The sequence below is a fragment of the Acinonyx jubatus genome, chromosome B2 (genome assembly GCF_027475565.1).
Source record: "Acinonyx jubatus isolate Ajub_Pintada_27869175 chromosome B2, VMU_Ajub_asm_v1.0, whole genome shotgun sequence".
NCBI lineage: Eukaryota > Metazoa > Chordata > Mammalia > Carnivora > Felidae > Acinonyx > Acinonyx jubatus.
Genome location: NC_069385.1, coordinates 46522719 through 46540773, shown reverse-complemented (window position 1 = coordinate 46540773; position 18055 = coordinate 46522719). Strand labels below are relative to the sequence as shown.

The 18055-nt window shown below is 40.6% G+C and overlaps 2 protein-coding genes across 2 annotated transcripts in view; one reads left to right on the top strand and one right to left on the bottom strand.

Annotated features, from left to right (window-relative positions):
• The window catches only part of TRAPPC3L (trafficking protein particle complex subunit 3L), a 42151-nt gene that overhangs the window by 9440 nt on the left and 14656 nt on the right, over window positions 1–18055 (bottom strand). The gene's annotated exons all lie outside the window — the stretch shown is intronic.
• Window positions 386–8016, top strand: CALHM5 (calcium homeostasis modulator family member 5). Its single transcript, XM_015082831.3, has 2 exons — window positions 386–1104; window positions 4526–8016. The coding sequence occupies exons 1-2, from the start codon at window positions 565–567 to the stop codon at window positions 4913–4915; spliced, it is 930 nt and encodes a 309-aa protein (XP_014938317.1). The 5' UTR covers window positions 386–564; the 3' UTR covers window positions 4916–8016.

Genomic DNA, 18055 nt, shown 5'->3' with positions numbered 1-18055 from the left:
CAAATCCTAAAATTTGGCTCAAATCTCTGACACTAGTCAGTTTAAGAGGACACAAAAAAATGAATCTTTCAGATCTTAAGGCAAAGTAGCAAAAGTAGCAGCCTTAAGTAACAAGGGAAAAATCATCATGAGACTCCTGGCCTGGAGACTAGATTTGGCTCTCAGTGAATTGGCTGAGACCCATTTCTGCTAATGTTGATTCCTCCGGCTGGAAAATTCCTAGACTATTATTTATAGGATTGAGAATCTGAAAAAAATTCTGATTCTCAATCCAAGCCATATGAAAATAACATAAAATGGAAGCTGTGCACTCTGAATGTACTCAGATTCTCAGTGTTTGGGCCCCGGTTCCGTGGCACAAAATTCACCAGTAGGAGGCGTTATCTGAGCATGGTTGGGAAATACTCATTCCTAGGCAATGACATTGTTTCCTTATCTGGCTGAATTCAGTCTGAGAAGGAGGACTGTTGTTTCTAATGAAGAAGGAGCTCCACCCTCGGCCACTGCCGCAGCAGCTCTGCCAATAAATAAGGGCAAAGCATTTTCCCTTTGTGTATCTTCAACATGGATGCTTTTCAGGGGATTTTAAAATTCTTCCTCAACCAGAAAACTGTTATTGGCTACAGCTTCATGGCTCTGCTGACCGTGGGGAGCGAGCGTCTCTTTTCACTGGTGGCTTTTAAGTGTCCCTGCAGCACTGAGAATGTGGTCTATGGGCTGGTTTTCCTGTTTGCTCCTGCTTGGGTGTTACTGATCCTGGGATTCTTTCTGAACAGCAAGGCGATGAGGCTCTTCACCGGCTGCTGTGTGAATCCCAGGAAAATCTTCCCCAAAGGTCACAGCTGCCACTTTTTCTATGTCCTCGGCCAGATCACTCTGAGTTCATTGGTGGCTCCAATGATGTGGCTTTCTGTGGCTCTGCTCAATGGGACTTTTTATGAATGTGCCATGAGCGGGACCAAAAGTTCAAGACTCCTGGGACTGATTTGCAAGGGCAAGCCCCAGGAATGCTGGGATGAACTTTACAAAGTGTCTTGTGGCAAAACCAGCATGGCCCCCACGGACAATGAAGAACTGAAACTGTCCCTGCAAGCCCAGTCTCAGGTAAGAAAGGACAAACTTGCCTTTTTCTCCCTGCGCAAAGTATTCTGTCTGTACTCACTTCCGGCAGAGCTGAGTCTGAATCTTGTTAGAACATTTTGAAACCAAATGGAAATTGGAACATCATGCAGCATTAAGACAATCTCAGGGAAAGCTTTTTAGAGGTTGGTGGCTCCCTAAAATTGCTGATTGCATTGTCTTTTCCACTTCCAAAAAGAAAATATCCTCTGGGTTATGCGTATGTAAATACTTAAGTGCTTTAAAATAATCTCTCCGGGTTGACTTTGTAAATAATGCATGACGCTAACTCATAATTGAGCGTTAATGACAGAGCTGTAATTAGAAATTACTGCCTTCTATCAATTATTTTCAAACTGGTTTCTCAGAAAAACACACATAGCATTCATCTATTAAAATATAGCTGAACCAAATGAACTCTTATTTTTCAAAGCTGCACGTAATATAATTAGTGTAGAGATTCCCTCAAGTGATTTCTGGCAACTGTTATCTCTGCGTATAAATATTGTCAAGATTGAGAAAGATTTCCTGTCCAAAATGGGAGGTGGCAGTCTTTAAATAGCCTTCAGTGAAAAGTGACGGTATTCTCTAGGGAGGTTAGGTCTTCTGCTCTTTGCACTCTACAGGTTTTATTTAATAGAAGGAAATTGTAGCTTTACCTAATTGACACAGGGAAGTAGCTTGTCATCCGTCCAGGTACGTGAGCACAAATCCAGATGTGGAGCCTTGCCCTGGCCTCAGGAAAAGACTGAATTCCTACTTGGGAGTAGTAGGATTATGTTCCCCAAACCAAAACAACAAATAAGAGTACATAAACAGATCCACAATTGGTCAGGAATGCTATTTGTTTCAGAATAAAGGCGCTCAAAATGGTATATTTTTACTTTTTCAACAAGGACGTGCCTTTTCAACAACACATCAAGGCAGTCTGGTTTTACAATCATACTTTCCAAAGCTGGTTGGCTGTATAGTCACACGGTACTTTTTTCATAGATAAGCTTCAAAAATGCCCCACAACAAAATCTTTTGTTTAATGCATAAAGCTCATCTTAGATAAAAACATTCCAGGATCCCAAATGTCTTCCTTCTTTTGTTGAAGGAAGGTACTAATTACAAATGTTATGATACAATGAGCGATTTATGATTTATGTCCTCAGGCACAGGCTCTATTCAGTTCATGCCAGATCCAAACACTTATCACTGTGTGAGCTTTTCTTCTCTAAACACAGGCATAAGGAATTATGAGTATCCTGTCATAGCTTATCCTGGGCACACTACGTGTTTACTTTTCAGCAGAATGAGAAAGAACCGGGGCTGATTTCTAGGGGAGGATGCACACGGGATGTAGACAAGGGGAGCTATATCAATGACAGCTGCTGACCACAGTGGTTCAGCCAGGCAGGAGCAACAGGGAATCCAGACCAATAGTTGGATATGTGGGTGGGGGTGGAAAAAGTTCCCTATCCATGGGGGGGGGGGTGCAAAGAAGAGATCCAGCTGGATTTCTAACTTCTATTCGTAAGGCAGTTAGAGTGGACAAGTGGCAAGAGCTTGGTCTTAGAGTTGGCTAGCCTTGGGTTTGAATCCTGACTCCACCACTTACCAGCTCTGTGACCCAGAACTAATGGTTTCACCCCTCTGAGCCCCAGTTTGCTCATAGTTGGGAGTAATAACACCTACCTTGGAGGGCTGCTGAAAGGGGTAGAGATGAAGGACACAAATGGGCATAAAGCTGTTGACTCACAGTAAGGGTTCTAAATTAATGAGAAAACTGCCAGGGTTTGAGAGAGGAGACTCATGAAGAATGGAACATATTGAGGGCTGGAGTGAGAGCATCCACCATGTCTATTTAGATTCTGGATACTATGAATTGGGGAAGAACAAGAGGGCTCAGTGCTCAGTACTGGGAGCAAGGTAACACCAAAATGATGCAATGTGGAAGGAGGAGTCTGTAGTTGATTGAATAGTATAGCTCAGGCAGAGCTGGCTCAGATGCTGAGGTGAGACGGTCTGCTGGCCTGCAGGATGTCCGGCTGCGTGGAAAGAGGAAGGTAGAAGAGGAAGAGAAGAGGTAGCTAACCACAAGTGATTCAAGGTAAATATGAAGACTTTCACGTGGTGGAAGCTGTGTCTCATTCATAAATCACGAAAGAAAGATACCATGAGTTCAGTAATGCTTTTATGTGAATATATAACATCTGAAAAATTGCAGCATGTGATAATAGCTAACACATACTGAATGCGTATGTATGTCTACACTGTCTCATTTCAATTCCCCAAATTCCCCTCTGAGGTGGGTAACCCCCATTTTACAACTGAGGAAATGAGGCACCCATAGGAAATGAGAACACCTGTAGGAAAGGGAAGGTTGAGATTTAAATCCAGTTAGTTCCACTCCAGAGTTGGCATTCACGTGGAGGCTGAGACCCTCACAATGCCTCCACAGTCTGAGCCAGAGTGTGGGAACCACTGGTTTAAAGCATTGCAACTTATTTGTAGTTCTGTTACGGTCTGAATGGGTTCATTTGCAGATTATTGCTTCTATTTTCAAACAGGCCCATTTGCTGAGAAATACTAAGGGTCATTGAAAACGTCAAGAGAAACTGTGAAAGGGCTCTGTTAGTTGTCCAAATATGAGATTAATTCCAATTGTGACCAATGCAATTAGAGCAACAAAAAAGTTTAGAAGGTACGTCGAGCTATTTAGAGTTCTGCTTTTAAAATTCAGGGAAAAAAATGCCACCTGAACCAGTTTTTACTTAGGAATTTTTTTTTTTCTAATTACCAAAATGCTGAACCAGTAATCCTGAAGGTTTAGAATGACGCTGAGGTTCTTTTTCTTTTCTTTTTTTTTTTTAATGCAGCTTTTCAATTCTTCTGGCTTCAGTTTCCTTATTGTATTATGCCTGTCTCACTTGATCATGGGTAATGAGTAATGCTACTTCTCTGAGAGAGGGTCTGTTGTTCTCTGCAAACAACGTAACATGGAAAAATCAGTCACTAGCCATGAATGTGTATTTATCAATGCCTCAAAACTCCTGGCTGAGGAATTGTTCATTTGTGCAAATGACCACACTTCCACACGCACAGAATTCTTTCCTTTAATAGCTATTTGAGGGGTTGGTTTAACTGATTCTTGGATAATTTACATTTTTTGCAATTTTCCATTTGCTTGTCTTCTGGCTATTTCTTTGTATACCGGCACGTTGGGTAGGATGGATGATAGAGATTAGGTAAACTCGAACTTTATTTTGACTGTTACAAAATTAACATGAAGTATTTCAACTGAGGTATAGCAATGCCTGTGGTGTTAACTCAGCAAACACTTACCAGTAACACCATCCCGGCTCCCTGGGAAGTGGCTTTGCTTCTACATGTCCTCACTGTTTCTTTCTTTCTTTCTAAGATTCTAGGATGGTGCCTGATTTGTTCAGCGTCTTTCTTCTCTCTGCTCACCACTTGCTATGCTCGCTGCCGATCTAAAGTCAGCCACCTGCAGCTGAGTTTTTGGAAGACGTATGCACAAAAGGAGAAGGAGCAGTTGGAGAATACATTCCTGGAGTATGCCAACAAGCTGAGTGAGCGAAACCTGAAGTGCTTTTTTGAAAACAAGAGGCCGGATGCCTTCCCCATGCCCACCTTTGCAGCCTGGGAGGCTGCCTCAGAGCTGCATTCTTTCCACCAAAGTCGGCAACACTACAGCACTCTGCATAAGGTGGTGGAGGATGGTCTGGAACATAACCCTGAGGACGATGAGACCACACTGGTACTTGTGGGTACTGCCCACAGCGTGTAGTTCATCTACCACACGGACTCATGGTGTTCAGGGCTCATTCTGACATCTTCGGGGCATCGACAGCAACCTGTGTATCTCTGTGTTTTCTCACCGTTAGTGTTTCCTTGAAGACAACCCAAAGAGAAGCAGTGTTGCAGCTCCTGAGGGAAGGCTGTGTCGGGATGTGTCAGGGCTGTGTCAGGATGTGCTCAAACTGATGCTGAGTGACGGTCAAGGATGGTGAGAAAGGTGCTCTTCCATTGGTTGGGGGTTGGGGCTCAGTGGCTTCAAGTTCTATGATTTTATGGCTTGACGAGACTCATGCAAGAAGGTCTGCTGCTCTATATAAATATTGGTCATGGCATCTGGGAGCAGAAGTGGTGACTTGTGAGTAACCAAGATCCTCTTAACTGACTGCTATAGACAGTGGGGTCAGTGGTGCAGTCAGCGGAAATCCTCGTCCTGCAAATCTATTCTACTGCCTTTCAAGGACGTATGAAAATCTACCATTTGGAATTCATTTCCTTGGAATCTGAAGACAGCAGTTTTCAAGAATAACACATTGAAAGGATATGGTGCTTAAAATTTAGAGCTTTTCACATGTTTCCACTGTGCTCTGAAAGCATGTCCCTATAGGCAGGGCTGTATTATGACTTTTGGGGGCTCTAGGCACTCTGCTTCCGTAGACCCCTTTTTACTTTAAACGCGCGCGCGCGCACACACACACATATGCATGCACATACACATTTATGACTGTATTAATATAAATACAAATAAATTAATATTATATACTAAAATACTTTTTCAACCCCAAAGTTCATTTTCTTCTAATTTTAAAAGAAATTAAAAACACTTTTGGAACCCCTACAAGTATGGTGGTTTCTGGGCATAGTGCCTACTGTGCTGAATGGGTAAGTCGGCCCTGACTGGAGGTCTGGGGAAACTGTCAAAGCAGTGCTGGTGTAAAACTGTTCTGTAGTTTTATGTTTATTAGAAATAATGCAAATTTTGCATTCTACTATGTTATATACCCACATTAGTTTAAATATATATACACATATATATGTGTGTATATAATATATACAACACACACACATATATACATATATATATATATATATATATTTTTTTTTTTAAGGTTTCCCTAAATCTCTGAGTGGAATTGATGTGTAAAGAGGCACTACATTTTACAGTGTGGCTCGCACTCTGTATCACTAAAAATCCTGGCTCCCTAGCTGGACAATCCTGGGAATGAACCCTTTATTACCATGGAACGTTACCCCAGATTGAAGACAGGACCCTAGAGGTGTTAAGACCTGGAACATATCCTTGGGAAGTTAGAGGAGCAGGGTCAGGTGTGTGTGTGTTTAGGTGGGAGAGGGGAAGGTGGAGGATGTAACGTTGCAATATATTTGTAATATATTTGATATATTACTTGGATTTTAAACATGGTATGTGATTAGTATTTAACAAATGGCTCCTAAAAAACACCCTGATGTGAAATGTTTGCCAATTTCTATGACGCAGATTCAAGTTTCCAAGGTGAGGTCGCTGAAGGTGGAGTGGGGAAGAGATGCTAACTGCAGGCTCTCCTGAGCCTGTGAGCTTTCAAAGAAGCTAGCATTTTTTTTTTTTTTTCATTTACGTTGATTCTAACCAAACCAACTTCACTGCATCTTTGGTCCTTCTGGGTTTCACTCTAATAAAAACTAACCATGGTAAACGAAATGTGGCTCAATGGCTCTAACTGGGAGGTGGAATCTTATCCTTCTCCCCTTGAATCTGGCCTTAGTGAACCAATAGACTATAGAAGTGAAGCCAGATTGTGGAAATGTTGCATCTTATGCCTTGTCTCTGGTAATGCTGAGCTTGGCCAAGCCAGCCAAGTGGAGAGGGAGAAGCCATTACAGCCATTCAGACTTTGAGCCACCACTTCTGAGGCTGCAGACATTGTAGGGCACTCTCTAAATCTCTGACCCAGAAAATCATGAGCTTAAATAAATGTTTGTTGTTTTCAGCCACCAAATTTTGGGGCACTATGAAGCAATACGAGGGCTTACACCAAACCTAATACATGAAAATAAGAATTTATTAAGGGAGAGAAAGTAGAGGCAAACTGGATTTATACAAACTGGATTATACATAGGTTTACACAAAGATTCTCTTTATACATTAGCTTTTCCTTAGTAGTTTTCTCCTCTAGATTCCATTTAGCAGTATGTCCTCTATGGCACGCTTTGATAGATGCTGAATACATTTCTCCCCAAAATTGCTTCACTAAAGCCTGAGATTAATTTGTAATTATTTCTGGTTAAATGTGTTTTGAGAGGAACATACTTCTGTGGGTTAAATTCTGTTTAAAATAAACATGTTACTGAGAGGAGTAACATATGATTTGTCATTAATACCTAGAACAAAATGGGAGCAGAGGGCACAGGGTAGGTTGGCCTTGAGTAAACTAGAAACAGATTGTTTTTCTAGTCTTGCTCCTCAAACTGTTGTCTTCAGACCATCAGCATCAGCATCACTAGGGAGTCTGTTAGCAATGCAGAATCAGACCCCATCCCAGACCTGCTGAATCCAGTCTTCCGTTTAACAGAATCTTAGGTGATTCCTATGCAACTTAGATTTTAGAAGCACTAGAGATAGTGGTCCTCAAACTTTCAGCTCACACAAAAATCATCCAGAGGGCTTGTTAACAGAGACTGCTGAGACCAGAGTGTCTGATTTGGTAGGTCTGGAGCGAGGCAATAGAATTTGCATGTGTAACCGAGTTCATATTGTTGGTCCAGGGATCATTTCTTGAGAACTGCTTTAAAGCACAAAGCAGGCCATACTGGGGAAGGCAGGCTAAAAGAAAATCTTGGGCTCCACCCCGACGCTAGTGAATTAGACACCTTTGTTGTGTTGTTATCAACCTGTCTGGGAACATGGGGTGCCTTTCCATTTATTTTCCATTTATTAAAGGCTACCGTTTGTCCTTTAGAAATATTTTAAAGATTTCCTCACACATTTTGTAAGTTTCCCGCATTTGTAGGCTATAGTTAATGGCTTCTTTTTCCCATGATGTCTTCTCAGTCATTGTTATTCCAGTCCATGAAAAAATTATTTCTTTATGCACATCAGTTTTGTATCATTCTACTTTTCTTTTATTATTTTATTCTTTGTAGAGCTTTTCAGAATTAGAAAATAACCATTTTGCAACCCCTAGTGATGTAATGGATCTACACAATAAATAATGAATTCTAAAGTACTAGGTGAAAGCATAGTGGGATGGGGACTGTGTCACATGAGGCCACTTATCTCCCTTAGCGTCCCTAAAAATGGGATAACCTGATATTCTGTGCCCCCTTATGCCATGCAGTGCAAGAGTAAGTACACAGCGTCACCTGTCAAGTATCGTTTCCTAGGAAATTAAGTCTGAATCTAATCAGGTATTAGACCAAATTGTCACTTTATAGGGAATACAGGCAAAAAATCTGCAAGTTAATTAGCATCATGAAGAAGCGACCAAGTAAATCTATGATATAGGACATTCTATTTGACACATGACCCAGTTTTTCACAAACCAATGGCATGAAAAAAGGAGAAAAAATGAGACACGAGAGACATAACAACCAGAAGCAACACGTGGGCCTTATGTATAACCTGCTTCATACAGCCAACTATAACAGGGTATCTTTGTGCTATTTAGGGAAATATGAATGGTATTAAGTGGATATTATATGATTTCAGGGAATTATTTATAATAATATTATAAATCAAAGACCTGTATATAAAATATATACCTTGTTATGTATACTTGTAGCATGGTACTTTATATTTTTTTAAAAAGTCCTTACCAGTTAGAAACTCATATTGAAATGTTTCTGTATGAATTAGCATAATGTTTAGAATTTTCTTTAAAATATTTTGTCACAAAAAGGGGAGGTAGCTGAAGGATGAAACAAGATTGGCAAAATATTGATACTTATTGAAGCTGGACAGCAGGTACATTCTCTTTACCTTTGTGTATGCTTGAAAATTTCCATAATAGTTATGCAATGAAATGAATTATATGCTCACCTCAGTTCTTCTGCTGAAGTGTTGTCAATCAACTCCTGCTTGCCTGAATTTTACCCTCTGGTATCATTCTCAGAAAAGGTTCTTGGGAATACTATTCCCTGAATTCTTACATATTCAAATGTCGGCCTGCTCTTTACTTGAAGAGCAGCTTAGCTGGTTCACACTTTCTCTACTTGGGTAAATTTTAAATGTTAGTCCATTTTCTTTTGTCACTGAATGTTGCTGAGGAGAAATCCAATGCCATCCCGATTTATCTCTAACACGATACTTTGGCCTATATTTTCACATCTTTAAAGTCTTTAAAGATACTAAATCTGCCTTCAGATGGGTCTTTTGGATCAGTTTTCCCTGCTCCAAGGTATACTCTTCATTATGAAGAAACATTTTCTTCGGTTTCAAGAAAATGGAGTTTGTGAATTTCCCTTCATTCTCCTTATTGCACTATATGATTTTCAAGAAACCTCGTGGTTTTGAATTCAGAACGAAGCCACTGCTATGCTCCTATTGGATTTTCATTTATTTAATAATAATTTAAAAAACCTAAGTTAATCTTGTGGTTGTGATTCTTGTTTCATCTATTTCTACCTTCTCTTTTCCCTCAGTCTGCCCATGCAACTAGAATAGAGCCTATACTTGACATTTTGACATTCGTAGCCCGTGACCTATGAGGTGAAGAGAGAGGAGCGGTGGATCTGTATACGCACGTCTTATGTGGCGGCTGCAAGGATGATTTCTCTGTGTGGTTGCTGTCTCGATTGGTATCATATATTCAACCCAATCCCATAATTTCCCAAAGTTCCCAAGGGAGCCTACACTGCTCCACTGACATAAGGAAGGATTGGGCTCCAGTTCTCATCGTTTATAGCCCCAGCTTCACGGTGTGTCCCAGGACATAGTGAGACTTTAAGAGAGACAAAAGGGTAAGCTGAGCTACTGAGGCTGGAGCCCGAGCATGGAGGGAAGCCCCAGAAAGAAGTCTTCATTAGTTGCAGGCAAGGCAAGTGTACTTATGCCCATTTGAATAGGGTTTTGATCAAGAGCATTGAGTTAGTTAAATCCCTTTTGGGGTTGCAAAATACTTATTGCAAATACACAATGTCATATTTGAGTTTGGAAGGAAATCTGCTTTTAGGCAGCTTCACAAAATATTTTCAGTGTTCAGTTGGTTAAAACTGAATTATGCAGAAAGAACATTTGTGCACCTGGAAGAGAGATCATATTCTAAAGTTTGCACTTCCGCTAAGGAGGAAAGGCAGAATTAATGTTTCTTGACAACCTATTATGTGCTGGATACTTTACATATGATTAAATTGAAAACTTCCCAACCATACTGGGGAGGAGGTATTATTGTTTCTATTTTTATGAATAACACTAAAGTTCAAAAAGGTCAAGGTTAAGCCATGGGTAAGAGAATAGAGCCTAAATTTGGACCTGGATTTGTCTGAGCTCTTAACTTCTACCACATAAGTGTTGTCTCACGTTGGTGTAATATCAAGTTTTTATTTAATCTTTAAAAGCGTGTTTCCTCATGGTAATTACAGTGTTGGATTAGTACATCTCTGAGTTTCTTTCAATTCTTCTGTCCTAAATCTCATAGCCAGTAGCACATGACTTCCATCAATGGACTTCTTGCTGTACTCCTGGCAATTGATGTCCAACTCTAAGGTTCCCAGCCTCTCTCCCATCCTTTTCTACTCTGAGTTCCCAGATCATTTGGGATAGCTGTGCTCAAACTATGCTTCTGGTTCACTATATCAATAAGGTCACCTTCCTAATATTTCCTTAGATAAAAATGATAATTGGGGCACCTGGGTGGCCCAGTCAGTTAAGCATTCGGCCTCGGCTCAGGTCGTGATCTCACAGTTCATGAGTTTGAGCCTCATGTTGGGCTCTGTGCTGACAGCTCAGAGCCTGGAGCCTGCTTCAGATTCTGTGTCTCCTTTTCTCTCTGCCCCTCCCCCACTCGTTCTCTCAAAAATAAATAAACATTAAAAAATTTTTAAAAAGATAATTGATAAAGAAGGAATCTTTAGCAATATAAAGTTCATACAAGATTTAGAATAGTCTATAAGCTCTAATTTTTATATCTTTAGAGCCGTCTTTCTGTCTGTCCATATGAACTAGTCATATTTTTATAGATTTCCTGACCATATAGCTGCACTAATGCTGGAGAAAAATCTTTAAAAGTTTTAAATTATAATGAAAACTGAAATGAAAATGGGGAAAATGAATTAGTTATTTCATCTAATCCCATTCTTCCAATCATTTCCAAGAATAGGATAAGGTAAGATACGTATGAATTCAGATGATATGAGTAATTCCACTTAAGAATAATACCTCAAAATATATACATCTTTGGGCACAGTACATAACCCATAAAACGGTTTCTAGTTGCATTGTAACAACATTTTGTTCCTAGATTTTAGCATGAACAGATGTGCGTCTGTATTAATAATGATTGCTGATGTTATCAACAGAACAAGTTTATTTCTCCCTGGGGTTTTTTTTTTGGTATTTGCGTCATGGGAGGAAACATGAAGGGTGGAAACTGGCGTTTTTAAAAATCTCGCTTCATTAAACACCTGGCTAACTATGAGTGAGTCTCACTGACCCTGTATAGGAAATAAATAGTTAAAAAAATACATAGAGTCACAAACCAGTGTTTGATAAATTTCCATCTTCTTTGGAGTGAATGTCCTAGAAGATGCAGCTTCCCTACCTACCTCCTTCCCAAGAGATAAGTTAGTCATCCCAGCCCCTGGTTGGGTGGGCTTTGTTTCAATCAAGACTACCTACTTTTGTTCCAATGACATTTTCTTTAATTTGAAATATGTAAAAGAGATAAAATGAGAGGCAACTCTGGAAGAATTTGGACTGAGGGTCTGGAGGAATAGCAGGCCTCACATGCCTCGCTGCCATTATAGCAATCACCCTGGAGCACCAACCAAGGAACACAGTTTGCAAACTCTTGCTTTAAATCAGTGGATGCACGTGAAGATCACTTGGGGAGCATTTTCAAAGTTTTGATGCCTGGGTCTTATTTCCAGAGACCCCACTCAATAGGTCAAAAGTGGGGCCTGGGCATCTGTTTTGTTTTGTTTTGTTGTTGTTTTGTTTTGTTTTGGAAAAGCTGTAGGCGATTCTGTAGGGCAATAAGGATTGAGAGTCATTACCCTGGAGCATCACTGAGAGGTCCGGGCAAGTTTGGACAAAATCTTTCTTCTGACAAGAATGCACTAAGCAGGGAGGCCCCAGAGCGTGAATGTCTTCCCTAGTGTCTCTGAATTCTTAGGCTCAGATGGACCTTGCTTTAGCCTTTGAGGTTTGGGGTCCCAGAGTATTTCCTCAGCAGCTTTCATCTCCTGGTAAGAAATTTCATTGTCGATAGTTACAGTAACGAAATGCTCCCGACACTAATGCTATTTTCAATGCACACGCTTTGGTTTGTTTCATAAGTGAGGCTCTCGTGAATCTTATCCAAATGAGTTAAGAAAAAGAAAACAAAGACTCTCCAATGGAAAGTTAAGACAGCCTAGATTTTCATGTGCTGAGATATCTGGAACATTGATAACTTTCCCCTGGAGCATCTTTGGTAATAGTGCCAAGGAGGTAAGACGCCTAGAGACAGCCAGATTTCCTATAAGACCTGATCATAAACAGAACTGGGCGATGGACATTCACAGGTAAGGGGGGATAACTTGCAGAATTTACTGACAATTGAGCCTTCAGAGACACTTCCCTGTGACTAAAGGAAAAAGAATACAACACAAATGTAGTCATAATAAAAACTGATGGGTAATTTCCCTGCAGGTGCCCTGCTTTCGTATTGGAATGCTGCTGCGAGTATGTGGTCTGCTGGGTTAGGCCTGATCAGTCTGCAGAATCCACAGACCTTGTGGTTATGCACACATGCTTTTCCACAAAAGAAAACTTCCTACACTTTTCTTCTTTCACCCCTCCCAGGGGTCCAAAGGGGAATAGATGGAGTGTGTGGGTGTTTATGTAAGGCAGTTCTTGCCTACTCAGAGAAGAGAATTAAGCTTAAATGGTTATATTTCTTTAGGCAAGTTTATTAGTTTTAATAATCCATCTGCTAGATTTCTGGCCCAAATGGGAAGATTTCTCAAAATACTTGATGAGTTCCTTTTGCTGTTAATATTAACTGCTTTTTAAATACGGAGAATTTTATGACTATAAAGAGTTTTTCTTTCCATTTAATTTTTTTCTACTCCTTTTCTGCTCACAAATGTTACTCAGTAGGAAAACGGCCTGACATTCAGCTAGCTGTAAGGCCAGCCTTCTCTGGAATGTTGTGTGGTGTTGTGCTGTGACTTCCATGGAATTCAATCCCTGTTTACCAAGGGCTCCCACTTATTTTCATATCATATGTTGGAAAAAGTGGAAAAAGTAAAGCAATTCCATAGGCCCTTAACACTAACTTGTGAGTTAGCCTTTGAAAAATAGTAATTAATAGCAAAGATTAACAGATTCTATATCTAGAATGCGATGGAATGGGAGAAGATATTTGCAAATGAAATATCAGATAAAGGGCTAGTATCCAAAATCTATAAAGAACTGATCAAAGCCAACACCCAAAAAACAAATAATCCAGTGAAGAAATGAGCAGAAGACATGAATAGACACTTTTCCAAAGAAGACATCCAGATGGCCAACAGACACATGAAACGATGCTCAACGTCACTCCTCATCAGGGAAATACAAATCAAAACCACAATGAGATACCACCTCACACCTCTCAGCGTGGCTAAAATTAACAACTCAGGCAATGACTGATGTTGGCAAAGATGCAGAGAAAGAGGAACACTTTTGCACTGCTGGTGGGAATGCAGACTGGTGCAGCCACTTTGAAAAACAGTATGGAAGTTCCTCAAAAAATTAAAAATAAATATACTATGAACCAGCAATTGTACTACGAGGCATTTGTTCAAAGGATAAAGGAGTGCTGATTGGAAGGGGCACATGCACCCCAATGTTTATAGCAGCACTATCAACAATAGCCAAAGTATGGAAAGAGCCCAAATGTCCATCAACTGATGAATGGATAAAGAAGATGTAGTATATATATATACAATGGAATATTACTGAGCGATGAAAAAGAATGAAATCTTGCAACAACATGGATGGAACTAGGGTGTATTATGCTAAGTGAAATAAGTCAGAGAAAGATAAATATCATATGATTTCACTCATATGTGGAATTTAAGAAACAAAAGAGATGAACATGAGGGAAGGGAAGGAAAAATTAGATAAAAACAGAGAGGGAGATAAACCATAAGAGACTCTTAAATACAGAGAACAAACTGAGGGTTGCTGGTGGGGTGTTGGGTGGGGGGCTAGGCTAAATGGTGGGGTGTTGGGTGGGGGGCTGGGCTAAACGGGTGAGGTTCATTAAGGAAGGCACTTGTTGTGAGGATCACTGGGTGTTATAAGTACGTGATGAACCACTAAATTCTATTCCTGGAATTATTATTACATTATATGTTCACTAACTTGAATTTAAATTAAAAAAAAAAGCAAAGAAAGATGTTCTATTTAGGCTTAGTCTGATTAGCTTCCATTGTTCAGTTGAAGGATGAAAAGGAACAGGAATCCTGGGAAGGTGTTGAGGGCGAAGGCACCTACCGTGCTTTACCCTTAGGATCCAGCCCCCCCCAGAACCGCACTGGGAAGTGCTCTTACTGACCTGGTCTCCAGTTGTGTCCTGTCGCCTGTGAACACTCACTCTCCAGTTCCGTCCAGACCCTTTGGATTAATTACTGAGCTCTTCACTCATTTTCTCCTCACCCCATCAGCTCCCCACACAGGTCACATGGTGAAGGATGCCTGGGTCCCAAATCCAACCTAGACTGTGAGGACTCTGCCATTCCAGTACCTCAGTTTCCCACTTCAATTTTCTGGTGGAGGTGGGATGCACATACAATCATGGCCACCTTCTCAAACATCTATTTACAGATTATTCTAGTATAAAACAGTGGCAAGACACCTCAATACTTTAGGATGGTGGGGGCATATCTTTGAACTGACAGTCACAACTATAGGGTGTCTGAGGTAGGTGAAACCAGTGGTAGCCTCCCTCCACCCTCTCCTCTCTTCTCGCCCCAGATTATCCAGGTTGTCTGGAGATTATCTTGCCCACAGCGTTGAGTTGCCTAAGGTGGAGCAGATCTGAGCTGAAGGGAAGTTCCCCTCCATGAGCATCTGTGTAGGGAGCACAAAGCTTCCATTCCGTGTCCTGGAAGGCAGAAGGCTGAGCCAGGGCATATCACGGAGTGATGCTGACAGCGAGACAGGGGCTGTGAAGTGCTCCCAGCCTTGATGAGATGAGTCACCTTTGAGAGGATCATGAGCAAAAACCTGACCTCCACATCAATGAGAGATTTTAACAAAGGGCAGGGGTTGCCTAATAATAAAAAGGTTCCAGGTTTCCCCTCCGTTCTATGCCATTCAGGCTGCATTTTTTAGTCTATCCCTTCAAGTAAATTGTGTGTAGGAAGGAGGAGAGTGTGTCGGGGGTGTGGGGGGTTGGCGGGCGGGGGAGGGGGAAAGGGGGGGTGGGAATGGAGGCAACTTTAAAACTGAGATCTAATATCCTGGTTAAAAAAAACCCAAAACATTCAAAGGACTGAGAAAAGTCTCCTGATTTTGTGCATAGAATCAGGATGTTGACACAATTCAAGTGTTGTGCATTGTACTGGGTGCATTACACTTAGGCTTACACCCAGAACTGTGAAATAGGCCTTTTAGGGAAAGTATTCCTTTTAAACGTGTACATTGTTTAGAAAATGGAGGGAGCCAAATACAATCTGGAAAAAGAATGGAGGGAAAGTAAAACACAGAAGCATAAGGAATAAAACCTGTTTTGTTTTGTTTTTAAGAGAAAGAAAAAACCTAAGATATGCTGATGTCTCTGTCTTGCATGGCCTGGTTCAAGTTAATTTCACCTGGGCAGTTTTCCTATTCACATAAAAAATCAGGTCATCTCTGGTAACATTTTCTGAAAAGACAGAGAATGCCAAGAGAAGGAACTGAAAAAGATTTAGAAAAAGAAACAAAAGCAAAAGCCCCATGGGATTAGAGGACCAGAACAAACTTTTATGATTGGTTCCTTTAGAATAAATTCAAAAGGAAACCTAATACTGTCTGTTGTAGCACAACATCATTTTGCTTAGGAGAATCTGGCTGGCTCCCATCCACTGAAGCTTCCCTCTGAATTTACCGTTCTGAGAAATGTACCTACCCCCCCACCCTCTGCCCCATTCTTGCTAATGGTCTAAAATATTTACTTTCAACAAATAATGTGTTTTGGCTCAGATATCTTCTCAGAGGATGCATTTTTTTTAAGTTTGCTTACTTATTATCTGCAAAATACATAACAAAGACAATTCTCTCTATTTCAATACCTCATAGTTAGCATGCTAAATGGAGCCAGCTATACTCTTCTATACAGGAATTCTGGCCTCTGGAATAAAGGAAAACAAACACCAGCATCAGTAAGACAAATAACACAAGCACAGGGTTCATAGGTAAAGTAAGACTCATAAATAAATGTTGCTAATTTCCTAGACAGGAAGAATATGGTCTTTGCCAATTGCTTTGCCCCATTTGGGGAAATCTCAGAACGTTTTTCGTACCCCAACCCCCTTCTTGGAGGGCTCTCTAGGATGGCCAGACTCTGTGTCTCATTACACTGCCATTCGGATCACAGATAATGGACTAGGATGGGCATCTGAGAGCCTGGGCACTCAGTCCACAGCTTGGCCACAGAAGACGCGTGCCATGAAGTCTGTACTCACAGAAGACAAGTTAGAGGCTCTTTTTGGGACTTTGAATATGAGACACAGAGACTCACAGAAGACACACCCAGAAGGGAAAGACTAAAAGAGGGTAAGGAGAAGTCCTGAGGCAGCAGTCACTCAGGTGGAGAGAAGATAAAGAATAGAGAGATGTTAGCAGGTAGCTGAAGAGAAAAATCAGCATAGAATAGTTGAGTCACCAAAATGACGAGGACCGGAGGAGGGAACCACAGATACCTGCTACTGACATGACAGGGTAGACTGAGGGATTTCCCGATTTCTGCTTTTCCATGGGGCCTAGCTGGTGTGTCCCAGAATATCATTACAATCAACCACTATGACCTGACATAACCCAAACATTCAACACAATTTTTGGCTTTATGATGAGTTTTAGGATACATTTCAAATACTTTCTATAATAAATGGAAATGATTTACTTAAATGCTCAATTTTATCTTTAACTTCTCTTAATGAAATCTTATAAATGGGTTTAGAAAGTATATTTTTTGTGTGTGCAACTAAGGAGACGTTTTTTAGATTTTATACTAGAGAAAGGTATAACTGTACTTTTTATTTGCCCTCATAATAAACTGGAAGTGATAGATGCCTGTTGAGTAAATTATGTAAAATGTAATCTCTAATGATTTGATTATCTATTTAGTGCTTGCATTTTGCAATCACAATCGACCTCAAAGGGGCAAGACTGGATCTCTCCCTTCTCCTGAAACTTTCTACAGTCATATAAGTAAGCAGGGTGGGGGGAAGGGATGAAACTTTCAATAAAATTATCAAAATGAGTTCACTGTCTATTATTTAATGAGAATATTTTCCTGTCCAGGATCCCATGGCACTTCTAATCTTTTTATTGTAAATTGGTTATGGTGAGCCACAGGCACTTTTGGAGCACTGGATTTTCTCTTTCTTTCTTTCTTTCTTTCTTTCAAGTTTGTGGCTTAATGTGCCTCTTTCTTTCTTTCTTTCTTTCAATAATTTATTGTTAAGTTAGCTAACATACAGTGTAGTCTTGGCTTCAGGAGCAGATTCCCGTGATCCATCAGTCACATATGACACCCAGTACAGCGCTGGATTTTGTATGTGATAAATATTGCTTGAAGTAAGAGAGCTTCTGCAGGTGGTAGAAATCAGGGCAGGATGGAAGGCAGGCTTTAATTTGGAGATGAATGTGGACCACTGCCCTCTCCTGGACAGAATAGGAGAAGCAGCAGTGTGCACATGAGGGAAAAGATCTAAAATATTTTCCAAATTCATTTAGACAATTCTT

Bases quoted from the DNA above. Each gene is read 5' to 3' on its own strand.
- CALHM5 (XM_015082831.3), top strand. From the start codon at position 565: ATGGATGCTTTTCAGGGGATTTTAAAATTCTTCCTCAACCAGAAAACT. The intron at 1,105-4,525 runs GTAAGAAAGGAC...TTTCTTTCTAAG, and splicing joins CCCTGCAAGCCCAGTCTCAG to ATTCTAGGATGGTGCCTGAT.